Source organism: Cherax quadricarinatus, unplaced genomic scaffold (assembly GCF_038502225.1).
Source record: "Cherax quadricarinatus isolate ZL_2023a unplaced genomic scaffold, ASM3850222v1 Contig3767, whole genome shotgun sequence".
NCBI lineage: Eukaryota > Metazoa > Arthropoda > Malacostraca > Decapoda > Parastacidae > Cherax > Cherax quadricarinatus.
This window is the reverse complement of record NW_027198793.1, coordinates 120-18,679: the sequence shown is the minus strand read 5'-3', so window position 1 is coordinate 18,679 and position 18,560 is coordinate 120. Positions and strand designations below refer to the sequence as shown.

The 18,560-nt window shown below is 43.2% G+C and overlaps 1 protein-coding gene across 1 annotated transcript in view; it reads left to right on the top strand.

Annotated features, from left to right (window-relative positions):
- Suv3 (Suv3 helicase) overlaps positions 1-16,697 on the top strand; it is a gene marked incomplete at both ends in the record, with an annotated part of 34,701 nt that extends 18,004 nt beyond the window's left edge. Inside the window, 7 exon segments of the mRNA XM_070081710.1 lie at positions 2,785-2,954; positions 3,304-3,472; positions 6,307-6,412; positions 6,758-6,899; positions 12,400-12,624; positions 14,920-15,068; positions 16,504-16,697. Of these exon segments, the coding sequence (XP_069937811.1) occupies positions 2,785-2,954; positions 3,304-3,472; positions 6,307-6,412; positions 6,758-6,899; positions 12,400-12,624; positions 14,920-15,068; positions 16,504-16,697 (1,155 nt within the window).
- Positions 16,698-18,560: the final 1,863 nt, after the last annotated feature.

Here is an 18,560-nt window from a genome sequence, read left to right as displayed (position 1 = left end):
GCTTCACACCCATATAAGAGCGTTGGTAAAACTATACTCTCATACATTCCCCTCTTTGCCTCCAAGGACAAAGTTCTTTGTCTCCACAGACTCCTAAGTGCACCACTCACTCTTTTTCCCTCATCAATTCTATGATTCACCTCATCTTTCATAGACCCATCCGCTGACACGTCCACTCCCAAATATCTGAATACGTTCACCTCCTCCATACTCTCTCCCTCCAATCTGATATTCAATCTTTCATCACCTAATCTTTTTGTTATCCTCATAACCTTACTCTTTCCTGTATTCACCTTTAATTTTCTTCTTTTGCACACCCTACCAAATTCATCCACCAATCTCTGCAACTTCTCTTCAGAATCTCCCAAGAGCACAGTGTCATCAGCAAAGAGCAGCTGTGACAACTCCCACTTTGTGTGTGATTCTTTATCTTTTAACTCCACGCCTCTTGCCAAGACCCTCGCATTTACTTCTCTTACAACCCCATCTATAAATATATTAAACAACCACGGTGACATCACACATCCTTGTCTAAGGCCTACTTTTACTGGGAAAAAATTTCCCTCTTTCCTACATACTCTAACTTGAGCCTCACTATCCTCGTAAAAACTCTTCACTGCTTTCAGTAACCTACCTCCTACACCATACACTTGCAACATCTGCCACATTGCCCCCCTATCCACCCTGTCATACGCCTTTTCCAAATCCATAAATGCCACAAAGACCTCTTTAGCCTTATCTAAATACTGTTCACTTATATGTTTCACTGTAAACACCTGGTCCACACACCCCCTACCTTTCCTAAAGCCTCCTTGTTCATCTGCTATCCTATTCTCCGTCTTACTCTTAATTCTTTCAATTATAACTCTACCATACACTTTACCAGGTACACTCAACAGACTTATCCCCCTATAATTTTTGCACTCTCTTTTATCCCCTTTGCCTTTATACAAAGGAACTATGCATGCTCTCTGCCAATCCCTAGGTACCTTACCCTCTTCCATACATTTATTAAATAATTGCACCAACCACTCCAAAACTATATCCCCACCTGCTTTTAACATTTCTATCTTTATCCCATCAATCCCGGCTGCCTTACCCCCTTTCATTTTACCTACTGCCTCACGAACTTCCCCCACACTCACAACTGGCTCTTCCTCACTCCTACAAGATGTTATTCCTCCTTGCCCTATACACGAAATCACAGCTTCCCTATCTTCATCAACATTTAACAATTCCTCAAAATATTCCTTCCATCTTCCCAATACCTCTAACTCTCCATTTAATAACTCTCCTCTCCTATTTTTAACTGACAAATCCATTTGTTCTCTAGGCTTTCTTAACTTGTTAATCTCACTCCAAAACTTTTTCTTATTTTCAACAAAATTTGTTGATAACATCTCACCCACTCTCTCATTTGCTCTCTTTTTACATTGCTTCACCACTCTCTTAACTTCTCTCTTTTTCTCCATATACTCTTCCCTCCTTGCATCACTTCTACTTTGTAAAAACTTCTCATATGCTAACTTTTTCTCCCTTACTACTCTCTTTACATCATCATTCCACCAATCGCTCCTCTTCCCTCCTGCACCCACTTTCCTGTAACCACAAACTTCTGCTGAACACTCTAACACTACATTTTTAAACCTACCCCATACCTCTTCGACCCCATTGCCTATGCTCTCATTAGCCCATCTATCCTCCAATAGCTGTTTATATCTTACCCTAACTGCCTCCTCTTTTAGTTTATAAACCTTCACCTCTCTCTTCCCTGATGCTTCTATTCTCCTTGTATCCCATCTACCTTTTACTCTCAGTGTAGCTACAACTAGAAAGTGATCTGATATATCTGTGGCCCCTCTATAAACATGTACATCCTGAAGTCTACTCAACAGTCTTTTATCTACCAATACATAATCCAACAAACTACTGTCATTTCGCCCTACATCATATCGTGTATACTTATTTATCCTCTTTTTCTTAAAATATGTATTACCTATAACTAAACCCCTTTCTATACAAAGTTCAATCAAAGGGCTCCCATTATCATTTACACCTGGCACCCCAAACTTACCTACCACACCCTCTCTAAAAGTTTCTCCTACTTTAGCATTCAAGTCCCCTACCACAATTACTCTCTCACTTGGTTCAAAGGCTCCTATACATTCACTTAACATCTCCCAAAATCTCTCTCTCTCCTCTGCATTCCTCTCTTCTCCAGGTGCATACACGCTTATTATGACCCACTTCTCGCATCCAACCTTTACTTTAATCCACATAATTCTTGAATTTACACATTCATATTCTCTTTTCTCCTTCCATAACTGATCATTTAACATTACTGCTACCCCTTCCTTTGCTCTAACTCTCTCAGATACTCCAGATTTAATCCCATTTATTTCCCCCCACTGAAACTCTCCTACCCCCTTCAGCTTTGTTTCGCTTAGGGCCAGGACATCCAACTTCTTTTCATTCATAACATCAGCAATCATCTGTTTCTTGTCATCCGCACTACATCCACGCACATTTAAGCAACCCAGTTTTATAAAGTTTTTCTTCTTCTCTTTTTTAGTAATTGTATACAGGAGAAGGGGTTACTAGCCCATTGCTCCCGGCATTTTAGTCGCCTCATACGACACGCATGTCCACGGTGTCGGGTATCCACGATAGGTCTTGAAATGTATCATCTGCAGATACGGGGGACTACTGTACAGTGTGTATTGTTTTAATTTGTAAATACCCTACAAATATAATGTAGTTGATATTTTGTGTATTTTGCAACAGACGATGTAGCCATAATTGACGAGATACAGATGATCCGCGATCCAATGAGAGGCTGGGCCTGGACCCAAGCCTTGCTTGGTCTCTGTGCAAAGGAAGTTCACGTATGTGGTGAAGCTTCGGCTATTGGCCTCGTTACTGAGCTTGCTGGTGCAACTGCGGAGGAAGTAGAGGTGTGTTTGTAAGCAAAAAGTGTCAGTTAGTAATAATGGCAGAATTACTGGTTAATGGACACATACGACTGATGTGACATTTTATTGTGACAATGTTTTGTTGTCCGGGAAGTTTGTTGAGCTGTAACGGTTTGACAAAGTTCCTGGAGAGTGAAACATTGCCATAGTAAAATGTTACATTAGTTACATGTGTTCATTTACCTTACAAAAATTGTCAAATACAGCCTCTCCTCATTTAACGACAGAGTTCCTAAGACCACGGAGATGATAATATTATACAATACTGTAAACAATTCCGGAGGTCCCCAATGTGTTTGTAAGTTGAGGACTTAGTGTAATTTATTTACAGGTTAGAAGATACAAGAGACTGACAGAACTGACCATAGAGAGCTATGCACTGCAGAGTTTTGATAACATTCACCCTGGCGACTGCATTGTCTGCTTTAGCAAGAGGGACATTCATTATGTCACCAGGGAAATAGAACGAAGGGGCCACGAAGTTGCTGTCATTTATGGTGGTGAGTACAGTTTTTAAGAGTTTTTTTTTATATACTGACTGTCTCTTTCTGTGGTAGGGTGACCGATAAAGAGGAAATTCATTCACCATAGTTCATTCAGTTGAAGTCTTGTTAGAAGCATGCTGATGTTAAAGTTTAAATAGCCTTTTAAACTGCAATATCCTCAGTCATCCTTCAGAGTACAGGTACTGTACTTCCCACCTCCACCACTCAAGTCTGGCTAACCGGTTTCATTCTTGTAGAGTTTTTTCCATACATTTTTCAGTTCCTTAAAGTGTTTGAGGGTCATGAATAACATTGAATTATATAAGAAGAGTTTTTTAAAACCAGGAATACAAAAACCTCATTTTCCTTCATCCTAGAAGTTGTATAGACCAAGAGGTATATCTGTCAGTAGTGTCACTGATATCTTATGTAATATACAGTGGACCCCCGCTTAACGATCACCTCCCAATGCGACCAATTATGTAAGTGTATTTATGTAAGTGCGTTTGTACGTGTATATTTGGGGGTCTGAAATGGACTAATCTACTTCACAATATTCCTTATGGGAACAAATTCGGTCAGTACTGGCACCTGAACATACTTCTGGAATGAAAAAATATCGTTAACCGGGGGTCCACTGTACTTGTGTAGTATATATAGAGATTCCCAGCTATGTTATACATCTGATCCCTGACTAACTGTATAGGCTCTGTGGCTAGCTGTGACGTCACGAGTCCCGGGCATGTGAGCGCTTGCCCCCAGGCCTCCTTTTCAGATTCCAGCTAGGCATAGACTCAACAAAGTGAGGCCCTGGGTTACCTCTCAAGACTCTCTCAATATATGTTACCAACTGACCTATGGTGTGTTATTCCAACCATCTATTATCTCCGGAACATCCACCCGACATATCTCTCTCTCAGACTACACTTTATTATCAATATTTGCATTACATAACATTTTAGTACATTTTCCTGTATTTTTAATATTTCTCATGTTCTTAAAAAATTCTGAAAAATCCATAAAAATATTATTATTGCATATTTAGAAGCCTGGATATGCCTTAAAATTGACTGAAATGCACCGCATACTAGCGATTTTTTTTTTTGTGTCTAACAATGATATATTACATATAGACTACATTATGTACTGCATAAAAGAAATAAATATACAGTGGACCCCCGCATAGCGACCTTAATCCGTGCAAGAGGGCTGGTTGTTATGCGAAATGTTCGGTATGCGAATGAATTTTCCCCATAAGAAATAATGGAAATCAAATTAACCCGTGCAAGACACCCAAAAGTATGAAAAAAAAAATTTTACCACATGAAATGTTAATTTTAATACACACAAACTGAAAAAGGCATGCACACTTACATGACACTTACTTTTATTGAAGATCTGGTGATGATTGATGGGATGGGAGGAGGGGAGAGAGAGTGTTAGTGTTTAGAAGGGGAATCCCCTTCCATTAGGACTTGAGGTGTCAAGTCCTTTTCCGGGGTTACTTCCCTTCTTCTTTTAATGCCACTAGGACCAGCTTCAGAGTCACTGGACTTCTTTCGCACAACATATCTGTCCATAGTGGCCTGTACCTCTCGTTCCTTTATGACTTCCCTAAAGTGTTTCACAACATTGTCAGTGTAATAATCACCAGCACGGCTTGCAATAGCTGTGTGAGGGTGATTTTCATCCATGAAGGTTTGCACTTCAAGCCACTTTGCACAGATTTCCTTAATCTTTGTAGTAGGCAATTTCTTCAATTTCTCTCTCCCCTCCTTCGAACCAGTTTCCTCAGGTCTGGCCTCTTGCTGTTGAAGTTGATCTATCATAGGCTTATGTCCTGGGAGTGCCTTTTCCTCCTGAGTAATGTAGGTCCTGCTTGGCATTTTCTTCCAAAACAGGCCTGTTTCATCACAATTAAACACTTGTTCAGGTTTCAGTCCTTCACTGTCTATGTACTCCTTGAATTCCTGCACATATTTTTCAGCTGCTTTGTGGTCCGAACTGGCAGCCTCACCATGCCGTATCACACTATGTATGCCACTACGCTTCTTAAATCTCTCAAACCAACCTTTGCTGGCCTTAAATTCACTCACATCATCACTAGTTGCAGGCATTTTTTTAATTAAATCCTCATGCAACTTCCTAGCCTTTTCGCTTATGATCGCTTGAGAGACGCTATCTCCTGCTAGCTGTTCTTCATTTATCCACACCAATAAGAGTTTCTCAACATCTTCCATCACTTGCGATCTCTGTTTCGAAAATACAGTTAAACCTTTGGCAAGAACAGCTTCCTTGATTGCCTTTCTGTTGCCCACAATAGTAGAGATGGTTGATTTGGGTTTCTTGTACAACCTGACCAGGTCGGCGACACGCACTCCACTTTCATACTTATCAATGATCTCTTTCTTCATCTCTATTGGAATTCTCACCCTTATTGCTGTAGGGTTGGAACTAGAAGCTTTCTTGGGGCCCATGGTCACTTATTTTCCAGATAAAGCACCGAAAACACTGTAATAATACGAAATATTCCGATTGTATGCTTGGATGTTACTGCGGAGGCTGGCTGGTAAACAATGCCACCAGCGGAACATATGAGGCTGGCTCAGGCCGCACATTGGACGCGTCTCGGACGAAGGGCGGTGAGCGGGTTTTTGGGCGGTATGCGATGCGTACGGTATGCGGGGGTCCACTGTATTTGAATTTTGAATTTGAATCCCTATTTTAGGGAATAAATTATTCTTGTGTGGTTGTGAAAATGTTATATGCGGCCTTAATGATCCTAATCAACGGGTTTTGAATCCCATTAACATCTGCCTTGTCTGTTGATTATTTACTTATTGTTTCAGGACTACCGCCAGGTACTAAGCTTGCTCAGGCTTTTAAGTTCAACGATCCTAACCATCCCTGCAAGATCCTTGTTGCTACAGATGCAATTGGAATGGGCCTCAATCTGTAAGTATAATCTGTTTTAGTATAGCATTATGTACAGCCAGTTTTGTGTGTGAGGGGCTTGGACTTCCAGCAAGCATGTGCGAGCGTGTTAGATAGGAGTGAATGGAGGCAAATGCTTTTCACGACTGATGTTCTGTTGGAGTATGAGTAAAATGGCATTTATGAAGGGATTCAGGGAAACTGGTTAGCGGGACTTGAGTCCTGGAGGTGGGAAGTACAGTGATGGCTGGAGATATGTTGAAGTTTGAACTATGTTTCGTCTCTTCCAAAAGCCATTAAACTAAAGTCTGTTAACTCGAAAGCTTACTGTAATGAGATATTGTAACAGTTAATTACACCTTGCAGGAGTATTCGACGGATCATCTTCTATTCCCTCATCCGGCCAAGCATCAATGAGAAAGGAGAGAAAGAGATGGAAACTATCAGTGTGTCATCAGCATTGCAGATTGCAGGAAGAGCTGGTCGTTATGGCACACAGTGGGAACATGTAAGTTGCATCAGCTCTCAAGTTAACTCAGTATAAATAAATAGTGTAGTGAACACTTAGAAATACTAAATAACCCAAGAGGGAGCTAGACAGACATAAAGTCAGTACCTGACCAGCCGAGCTGTGGTTCCTACGTTGATTTACATGTGGTCAGCAGTAACAATTGGTTGATCAGGTCCTGATCCACCACCAGGCTTGGTAGTGGACCAAGCCAAAGGGGCATTGACCCCCAGAACAACCTCCAGGTATACTCCAGGTACACTCCAGGTATACATGGAGACAGAAACTCAGAAGATTAATTGATCTGTAAATTTCAATACTCTCCTATCTGCCTGCAAAACAGTGATAGTGTGAATGAGGGTGAAAGTGTTTCTTTTTTGGGTCACCCTGTCTCGGTGGGAGATGGCCAGTGTATTTAGAAAACAAAGTAAGATTTAGAAAGGACATAGGTAAGTATTGGTTCTCAGTCTCCCGAGTTGGGTAATGGAAGCTAAGACTTTGGGTAGTTTTAAAAATAGATTAGATTAGTTTTGAACAGCTCCCAACTCGAACAATTATGTAAGTGTATTTTTGTAAGTGCTTTTGTAAGTGTATTTTTGGGGGGGTCTAAAACAGACTAATCTAATTTATGTTATTCCTTATGGGAATAAATTCGTTCGGTAACAGCACTTGAACAGCCTTCTGGAACGAATTATGGCCGAAACTCAAGGTACCACTGTATATGAGTTCTCCAAGGGGACGTGGAACAGAATTCTTCCTCCGTAAGTCATGCGTGTCGTAAGAGGCGACTAAAATGCTGGCAGCAAGAAACTAGTAACCCCTTCTCCTGTATATATTACTAAATTTAAAAAGAGAAACTTTTGTTTTTCTTATTAGGTCGCCCTGCCGCGGTGGGATACAGCCGGTTTGTTGAAAAAATAGAGTGAATAGGACTGGGTTTGATTAATACCTGAGGTATTGCAGCTGATTCTCGAGAAGCTTTGGGAAAAGGTTGGACAAGTGGGTGGGTGGGAATGGTTGGTTTTGAGAAGAACTTGCCTTGTATGGGCCAGTAGGCATGCTGTAGTGTTAAGCTCCATGGAGCTGGATGCTTCTCCAGGCTGAGGGACTGACTGCCTTGTTCCAGACCATGGAACTGAACTTTTCTCCAGGCTGAGGGACTGACCACCTTGTTCCAGACCATGGAGCTGGACTCTTCTCCAGGCTGAGGGACTGACCACCTTGTTCCAGACTATGGAGCTGAACAAGGTAGTAGGTTGGTAGACAGCAACCACCCAGGGAAGTACTACCGTCCTGCCAGATGACTGTGAAACAAAAACCTGTAACTGTTTTGCATGATGGTAGGATTGCTGGTTTCTTTTTCTGTCTCATAAACACGCTAGATAACAGGGATATCTTGCTACTCCTACTTACACTTTGGTCACACTTCACAGACACGCACATGCATATATATATATACATACATCTAGGTTTTTCTCCTTTTTCTAAATAGCTCTTGTTCTTTTTTATTTCTTCTATTGTCCATGGGGAAGTGGAAAAGAATCTTTCCTCCGTAAGCCATGCGTGTCGTATGAGGCGACTAAAATGCCGGGAGCAATGGGCTAGTAACCCCTTCTCCTGTATACATTTACTAAAAAAGAGAAGAAGAAAAACTTTATAAAACTGGGATGCTTAAATGTGCGTGGATGTAGTGCGGATGACAAGAAACAGATGATTGCTGATGTTATGAATGAAAAGAAGTTGGATGTCCTGGCTCTAAGCGAAACAAAGCTGAAGGGGGTAGGAGAGTTTCAGTGGGGGGAAATAAATGGGATTAAATCTGGAGTATCTGAGAGAGTTAGAGCAAAGGAAGGGGTAGCAGTAATGTTAAATGATCAGTTATGGAAGGAGAAAAGAGAATATGAATGTGTAAATTCAAGAATTATGTGGATTAAAGTAAAGGTTGGATGCGAGAAGTGGGTCATAATAAGCGTGTATGCACCTGGAGAAGAGAGGAATGCAGAGGAGAGAGAGAGATTTTGGGAGATGTTAAGTGAATGTATAGGAGCCTTTGAACCAAGTGAGAGAGTAATTGTGGTAGGGGACCTGAATGCTAAAGTAGGAGAAACTTTTAGAGAGGGTGTGGTAGGTAAGTTTGGGGTGCCAGGTGTAAATGATAATGGGAGCCCTTTGATTGAACTTTGTATAGAAAGGGGTTTAGTTATAGGTAATACATATTTTAAGAAAAAGAGGATAAATAAGTATACACGATATGATGTAGGGCGAAATGACAGTAGTTTGTTGGATTATGTATTGGTAGATAAAAGACTGTTGAGTAGACTTCAGGATGTACATGTTTATAGAGGGGCCACAGATATATCAGATCACTTTCTAGTTGTAGCTACACTGAGAGTAAAAGGTAGATGGGATACAAGGAGAATAGAAGCATCAGGGAAGAGAGAGGTGAAGGTTTATAAACTAAAAGAGGAGGCAGTTAGGGTAAGATATAAACAGCTATTGGAGGATAGATGGGCTAATGAGAGCATAGGCAATGGGGTCGAAGAGGTATGGGGTAGGTTTAAAAATGTAGTGTTAGAGTGTTCAGCAGAAGTTTGTGGTTACAGGAAAGTGGGTGCAGGAGGGAAGAGGAGCGATTGGTGGAATGATGATGTAAAGAGAGTAGTAAGGGAGAAAAAGTTAGCATATGAGAAGTTTTTACAAAGTAGAAGTGATGCAAGGAGGGAAGAGTATATGGAGAAAAAGAGAGAGGTTAAGAGAGTGGTGAAGCAATGTAAAAAGAGAGCAAATGAGAGAGTGGGTGAGATGTTATCAACAAATTTTGTTGAAAATAAGAAAAAGTTTTGGAGTGAGATTAACAAGTTAAGAAAGCCTAGAGAACAAATGGATTTGTCAGTTAAAAATAGGAGAGGAGAGTTATTAAATGGAGAGTTAGAGGTATTGGGAAGATGGAGGGAATATTTTGAGGAATTGTTAAATGTTGATGAAGATAGGGAAGCTGTGATTTCGTGTATAGGGCAAGGAGGAATAACATCTTGTAGGAGTGAGGAAGAGCCAGTTGTGAGTGTGGGGGAAGTTCGTGAGGCAGTAGGTAAAATGAAAGGGGGTAAGGCAGCCGGGATTGATGGGATAAAGATAGAAATGTTAAAAGCAGGTGGGGATATAGTTTTGGAGTGGTTGGTGCAATTATTTAATAAATGTATGGAAGAGGGTAAGGTACCTAGGGATTGGCAGAGAGCATGCATAGTTCCTTTGTATAAAGGCAAAGGGGATAAAAGAGAGTGCAAAAATTATAGGGGGATAAGTCTGTTGAGTGTACCTGGTAAAGTGTATGGTAGAGTTATAATTGAAAGAATTAAGAGTAAGACGGAGAATAGGATAGCAGATGAACAAGGAGGCTTTAGGAAAGGTAGGGGGTGTGTGGACCAGGTGTTTACAGTGAAACATATAAGTGAACAGTATTTAGATAAGGCTAAAGAGGTCTTTGTGGCATTTATGGATTTGGAAAAGGCGTATGACAGGGTGGATAGGGGGGCAATGTGGCAGATGTTGCAAGTGTATGGTGTAGGAGGTAGGTTACTGAAAGCAGTGAAGAGTTTTTACGAGGATAGTGAGGCTCAAGTTAGAGTATGTAGGAAAGAGGGAAATTTTTTCCCAGTAAAAGTAGGCCTTAGACAAGGATGTGTGATGTCACCGTGGTTGTTTAATATATTTATAGATGGGGTTGTAAGAGAAGTAAATGCGAGGGTCTTGGCAAGAGGCGTGGAGTTAAAAGATAAAGAATCACACACAAAGTGGGAGTTGTCACAGCTGCTCTTTGCTGATGACACTGTGCTCTTGGGAGATTCTGAAGAGAAGCTGCAGAGATTGGTGGATGAATTTGGTAGGGTGTGCAAAAGAAGAAAATTAAAGGTGAATACAGGAAAGAGTAAGGTTATGAGGATAACAAAAAGATTAGGTGATGAAAGATTGAATATCAGATTGGAGGGAGAGAGTATGGAGGAGGTGAACGTATTCAGATATTTGGGAGTGGACGTGTCAGCGGATGGGTCTATGAAAGATGAGGTGAATCATAGAATTGATGAGGGAAAAAGAGTGAGTGGTGCACTTAGGAGTCTGTGGAGACAAAGAACTTTGTCCTTGGAGGCAAAGAGGGGAATGTATGAGAGTATAGTTTTACCAACGCTCTTATATGGGTGTGAAGCGTGGGTGATGAATGTTGCAGCGAGGAGAAGGCTGGAGGCAGTGGAGATGTCATGTCTGAGGGCAATGTGTGGTGTGAATATAATGCAGAGAATTCGTAGTTTGGAAGTTAGGAGGAGGTGCGGGATTACCAAAACTGTTGTCCAGAGGGCTGAGGAAGGGTTGTTGAGGTGGTTCGGACATGTAGAGAGAATGGAGCGAAACAGAATGACTTCAAGAGTGTATCAGTCTGTAGTGGAAGGAAGGCGGGGTAGGGGTCGGCCTAGGAAGGGTTGGAGGGAGGGGGTAAAGGAGGTTTTGTGTGCGAGGGGCTTGGACTTCCAGCAGGCATGCGTGAGCGTGTTTGATAGGAGTGAATGGAGACAAATGGTTTTTAATACTTGACGTGCTGTTGGAGTGTGAGCAAAGTAACATTTATGAAGGGATTCAGGGAAACCGGCAGGCCGGACTTGAGTCCTGGAGATGGGAAGTACAGTGCCTGCACTCTGAAGGAGGGGTGTTAATGTTGCAGTTTAAAAACTGTAGTGTAAAGCACCCTTCTGGCAAGACAGTGATGGAGTGAATGATGGTGAAAGTTTTTCTTTTTCGGGCCACCCTGCCTTGGTGGGAATCGGCCAGTGTGATAATATTTATGACCTGCTGAGTATAGGTCACCACACCTCCTGCAATTTGCCTCTGTTCTTAACCCTTAAATGGTCCAAACGTATTATACGTTCACGCGCGTAGCGCCCCAAACGTATATATGTTTTCTTTGTCATTCTTTCAACATTGCCACGATAAGCCTGAGTCACCTAGACATGAGAGGATGGGTGTGCGCACTCACTGTGCGCCATATTAAAATAATTTGGGATGCCTGGGTACCATATGCTCTTTTTTCCTTTTAAAAAAGATTTTTTTTCTCTCAAAAAATTTGGGGCGCTACGCGCATGAACATATATATACGTTTGGACCGTTTAAGGGTTAAACTTTTCTCTATACAGAAGCAAACATTGTCAGAATAAAAGCTTGAGAGAGAAACAGGATATTCAAGAGGTATCCCTTCTTCCCTCATAATCCCTTAAAGGGATAATTTTTTACAGCTCTCCTTTTGAGGTATGATATATAAGAATGAACCATTTGAGACACTATTATAATACCCAAAGGTAACGAGAGTCTTACCCAGTGATGATGGGAACTTATGACATTTTGGTCTGATTTCGACCAAACCATCATCATAAGTTTCACTCTCCTATGTGCAGGATATCTGTCTATTGTTGCAGTCATGATATTGTGCCTTATTATTCTTTATAATGCTATATAGTTGAATGTTTGCAAGCTTCCTTTACTAAAAGCTAAATTCCAACAGGACGTGTTTGTGAGTTTGTGTACCCTGGACTCCTCACTCTACTTCATGTGTTTGATGGACGACTTCAAGTTCCAAGCAGACTTGATACAACACATCCCTCTACCGCTGCGCTCTCGTTATGTCTTCTGCTGCGCTCCAATCAACAAGAAGATGCCCTTTGTTTGTGCTATGTTCCTCAAGGTAATTGATTTTGTGATGTATCCTTAAAGGTGTTCTTCTTTCAACAAACCGGCCATATCCCACCGAGGCAGCGCGGCCCACAATGAAAAACAAAATTTTATCCTTAAAGGTAACATCGCATATTAGACTCAGAAAAGGTCACAAGTCGGCCGTCTCCCACCTAGGCAGGGTGACCCAAAAACAAAGAAAATCCCCAAAACGAAAATACTTTCATCATCATTTAACACTTTCACCTCATACATAATCACTGGAGTGTTCATATACTGTATAAATCCTTAGACGTTTGTGCTTTTCACATACAAGATGGCCGTGTTTGTATGGCTCTTAGCTTCCCGACCCCAGTGAGAAGTGAATGTTACCAGCGAGTGGAAAAAAGCACTTTTTTAAGTATAGAATGTGTCTAAAATACCTGATAACATGTTTACAACATCATATATTAACCCTTAAACTGTCCAAACACAGATCTACGTTCACATGTGCGCTGCTCCAAAAGTAGATCTACGTTTTTTTACGTATTTTCAAATATAAAAAAAAAACGTAGATCAAATTTTTTTACATGCTTTCAAGTGTGAAAAAAAATCCACGTTTCTTTACATACTTTCAAATGTTGAAAAAACGTAGATCTACGTTTGGACAGTTTAAGGGTTAAGTGCTTAATACAGCTAAGCATAAGAAAACAAGACACAAAGTAAAATGCACACTACATACAATACTTACCTTAAAATATGGTGCTGGTCACTGTTCCCTTATGCAACTGTTGCACGAAAAACAATAAAATCACCGAACAAAATTAACAATGGCTAAGTTAAAAGTCATTGAAAATGTGGAACACTTTAAAGCAAGTTCTGAATATGCAGGGCCTTCCTGTATATGGATATTATATAAACTTGTCAGTGCTGTATGACTCTTATGGGTTTAACACTAATTATTGATTTTAGTAACAGAATGACTTCAAGAGTGTATCAGTCTGTAGTGGAAGGAAGGCGGGGTAGGGGTCGGCCTAGGAAAGGTTGGAGAGAGGGGGTAAAGGAGGTTTTGTGTGCGAGGGGCTTGGACTTCCAGCAAGCATGAATGAGCATATTTGATAGGAGTGAATGGAGACAAGGGATTCAGGGAAACCGGCTGTTTTCATATAGTCGGACTTGAATCCTGGAAATGGGAAGTACAATGCCTGCACTTTAAAGGAGGGGTTTGGGATATTGGCAGTTTGGAGGGATATGTTGTGTATCTTTATACATATATGCTTCTAAACTGTTGTATTCTGAGCACCTCTGCAAAAACAGTGATAATGTGTGAGTGTGGTGAAAGTGTTGAATGATGATGAAAGTATTTTCTTTTTGGGGATTTTCTTTCTTTTTTGGGTCACCCTGCCTCGGTGGGTCACCCTGCCTCAGTGGGTCACCCTGCCTAGGTGGGTCACCCTGCCTCGGTGGGTCACCCTGCCTCGGTGGGTCACCCTGCCTCGGTGGGTCACCCTGCCTCGGTGGGTCACCCTGCCTCGGTGGGTCACCCTGCCTCGGTGGGTCACCCTGCCTCGGTGGGTCACCCTGCCTCGGTGGGTCACCCTGCCTCGGTGGGTCACCCTGCCTCGGTGGGTCACCCTGCCTCGGTGGGTCACCCTGCCTCGGTGGGTCACCCTGCCTCGGTGGGTCACCCTGCCTCGGTGGGTCACCCTGCCTCGGTGGGTCACCCTGCCTCGGTGGGTCACCCTGCCTCGGTGGGTCACCCTGCCTCGGTGGGTCACCCTGCCTCGGTGGGTCACCCTGCCTCGGTGGGTCACCCTGCCTCGGTGGGTCACCCTGCCTCGGTGGGTCACCCTGCCTCGGTGGGTCACCCTGCCTCGGTGGGTCACCCTGCCTCGGTGGGTCACCCTGCCTCGGTGGGTCACCCTGCCTCGGTGGGTCACCCTGCCTCGGTGGGTCACCCTGCCTCGGTGGGTCACCCTGCCTCGGTGGGTCACCCTGCCTCGGTGGGTCACCCTGCCTCGGTGGGTCACCCTGCCTCGGTGGGTCACCCTGCCTTGGTGGGAGACGGCCGACTTGCTGAAAAAAAAAAAAAAATATAAACTTGTATTATGAAATTGATAGATGACCCAGGATGCTGTCTTTGATCATCCAAGTGAGTGTTCTAAATATTATTACAGGAAGTCCTCGACTTACAGACACATTTTGGATCTACTGTATTGTGTATAATAATGATATACACAATACAGAAGATTCTCAATGTGTTTGTAAATCAAAGACTTACTGTATTATTATTATTATTATTAATTACTAAATATTTTTGCCTCCCCAGTATGCTCGACAGTTTTCCCAGAACGAGCCGGCAACGTTAGATTGGTTGTGTCATCAGGTCAAGTGGCCGTTCTCCACCCCCAGTACTCTGCTGGACCTGGTCCATCTGGAAGAAGTCTATGATGTCTTCGATCTTTATCTCTGGTTAAGGTGAGGGATATTTGTAGCCTTCAACTGTAGCATCAGTGTCCCTCCAGCAAGACAGTGATGGAGTGAGTGATGAGGAAGCTGTTTTTTTTTTTTTTATAGTATCAGCGCCTCTGACAAGTCAATGATGGAGTGAACGATGATGAAAGTGTTTTTTTCTTTTTTGGGTCACCCTGCCTCAGGAAATGGCCGATGTGTTAAGAAAAAAACATAGCTCATTAATATGTCGCTTTACAATCATATTCCTGCTTATTATTTTCGATGATTGTCTTGCTATTAAGCTGTCAGCATATTTTTATGTTCTTAAATGCACTAACAAGCAAAAAAAAGGCTATGATTTGCTTTTAGGTGATATTTACTTTTTGGCAGCGGTCTGGAGCCTAATCTGCCATATTAGCCATGTATTTTTGTACTGTAGATTTTGTTTGTATGAGAAATCTGATATACTGTATCTTCCAGTGTACCGGAGATGATCATTCTGTAGCACTGAGGCTCGTGTTAAATTTAATTGTGTGAACTGAGGGAGTATGGAGGAGGTGAATGTATTCAAATATTTAGGAGTGGACGTGTCAGCAGATGTGTCTATGAAAGATGAGGTGAATCATAGAATTGATGAGGGGAAAAAGATGAGTTGTGCTCTGAGGAGTCTGAGGGAACAAAGAACTTTGTCCACGGAAGCAAAGATGGGAATGTATGAGAGTATAGTTATACCAACACTATTATATGGGTGTGAAGCATGGTTGGTGAATGTTGTAACAAGGAGAAGGCTGGAGGCAGTAGAGGAGGAGGCTGGAGGCAGTGGATATGTTGTGTCTGCAGGCAATGTGTGGTGTGAATATTATGCAGAAAATTCATATCTTGGAGATTAGAAGGAGGTGCGGGGTTACTGAAAGTATTATCCAGAGGGCTGAAGAGGGGTTGTTGAGGTGGTTCAGACATTTAAAGAGGGTGGAACAAAATAGGATGACTTGGAGTGTACAAATCTGTAGTGGAGGGAAGGCAGGGTAGGAGTTGTCCTAGGAAAGGATGGAGGGAGGGGGTAAAGAAGGTTTTATGTGCAAGGGACTTGGACATACAGCAGGTATGTGTGAGCATGTTAGATAGGAGTGAATGGAGACAAATTGTTTTTGGGACCTGACGAACTGTCGGAGTGTGAGTAATGTTATGTGAAGGTATTCAGGGAAATCAGGTAGCTGGACTTGAGTCCTGGAGGTAGGAAGTAAAATGCCTGCACCTTAAAGGAGGGGTTTGGGATATTTGCTGTTTGGAATGACATCTGAACTGTTATATTTGCACACCTCTGGCAAGACAGTATTAGTGTGAATGATGGTGGAAGTGTTTCTTTTTTGGGTCACCCTGCCTCGGTGGGAGACAGCTAGCTTGTTAAAAAAAAATACGGATATATAAAATGATTTGCTCTTATTGACTTGTGTTTCAGTTACCGCTTCACCGACATGTTTCCAGAAGCAGAATTAGTGAGAGACCTGCAAACAGAACTGGATGGCATTATTGATGATGGTGTGACAAAGATTGTGCGACTCATTCGTAACTCTGACACCCAGAGCTCCAGCGCTGCCGCTGACACTGAAGACACATTCATCATGGATCAACGCAAGAAACACACACTTAGAGGTATACACACTCTCACAGGTACACACATTAATAGGTACACACTCAGAGGTAGACACACACAGGTACACACACACACTTCAGGTCCAGGCTAAGGGACTAATTACATCAAACTCCTCATCTTCCACCGTTCTTCTCTGTATTGGACTGAAGAAGCTGCTGGCTTGCAAACATTTCTCTATAAAGATTCCCAGGTGTTGCAAAAGTGTCTTGAATCTTCAATTTACAACATGAATCATTATTCAGCTTTTCAGTGAGCATATTAAACCCTCTTGTACAAGAGCGTCTGACAAGCTTACTATACAGTGGTACCTCGGGATATAAAATTACAGTGGACCCCCGGTTAACTATATTTTTTCACTCCAGAAGTATGTTCAGGTGCCAGTACTGACCGAATTTGTTCTCATAAGGAATATTGTGAAGTGCACTCTGAAGGTGGGAAGTACAGTGCCTGCACTCTGAAGGTGGGAAGTACAGTGCCTGCACTCTGAAGGTGGGAAGTACAGTGCCTGCACTCTGAAGGTGGGAAGTACAGTGCCTGCACTCTGAAGGTGGGAAGTACAGTGCCTGCACTCTGAAGGTGGGAAGTACAGTGCCTGCACTCTGAAGGTGGGAAGTACAGTGCCTGCACTCTGAAGGTGGGAAGTACAGTGCCTGCACTCTGAAGGTGGGAAGTACAGTGCCTGCACTCTGAAGGTGGGAAGTACAGTGCCTGCACTCTGAAGGTGGGAAGTACAGTGCCTGCACTCTGAAGGTGGGAAGTACAGTGCCTGCACTCTGAAGGTGGGAAGTACAGTGCCTGCACTCTGAAGGTGGGAAGTACAGTGCCTGCACTCTGAAGGTGGGAAGTACAGTGCCTGCACTCTGAAGGTGGGAAGTACAGTGCCTGCACTCTGAAGGTGGGAAGTACAGTGCCTGCACTCTGAAGGTGGGAAGTACAGTGCCTGCACTCTGAAGGTGGGAAGTACAGTGCTGCACTCTGAAGGTGGGAAGTACAGTGCCTGCACTCTGAAGGTGGGAAGTACAGTGCCTGCACTCTGAAGGTGGGAAGTACAGTGCCTGCACTCTGAAGGTGGGAAGTACAGTGCCTGCACTCTGAAGGTGGGAAGTACAGTGCCTGCACTCTGAAGGTGGGAAGTACAGTGCCTGCACTCTGAAGGTGGGAAGTACAGTGCCTGCACTCTGAAGGTGGGAAGTACAGTGCCTGCACTCTGAAGGTGGGAAGTACAGTGCCTGCACTCTGAAGGTGGGAAGTACAGTGACTGCACTCTGAAGGTGGGAAGTACAGTGCCTGCACTCTGAAGGTGGGGTGCAGGTGGGAAATACAATACCTTCACTCTGAAGGTGGGAAGTACAGTGCCTGCACTCTGAAGGTGGGAAGTACAGTGCCTGCACTCTGAAGGTGGGAAGTACAGTGCCTGCACTCTGAAGGTGGGAAGTACAGTGCCTGCACTCTGAAGGTGGGAAGTACAGTGCCTGCACTCTGAAGGTGGGAAGTACAGTGCCTGCACTCTGAAGGTGGGAAGTACAGTGCCTGCACTCTGAAGGTGGGAAGTACAGTGCCTGCACTCTGAAGGTGGGAAGTACAGTGCCTGCACTCTGAAGGTGGGAAGTACAGTGCCTGCACTCTGAAGGTGGGAAGTACAGTGCCTGCACTCTGAAGGTGGGAAGTACAGTGCCTGCACTCTGAAGGTGGGAAGTACAGTGCCTGCACTCTGAAGGTGGGAAGTACAGTGCCTGCACTCTGAAGGTGGGAAGTACAGTGCCTGCACTCTGAAGGTGGGAAGTACAGTGCCTGCACTCTGAAGGTGGGAAGTACAGTGCCTGCACTCTGAAGGTGGGAAGTACAGTGCCTGCTCTGACTGC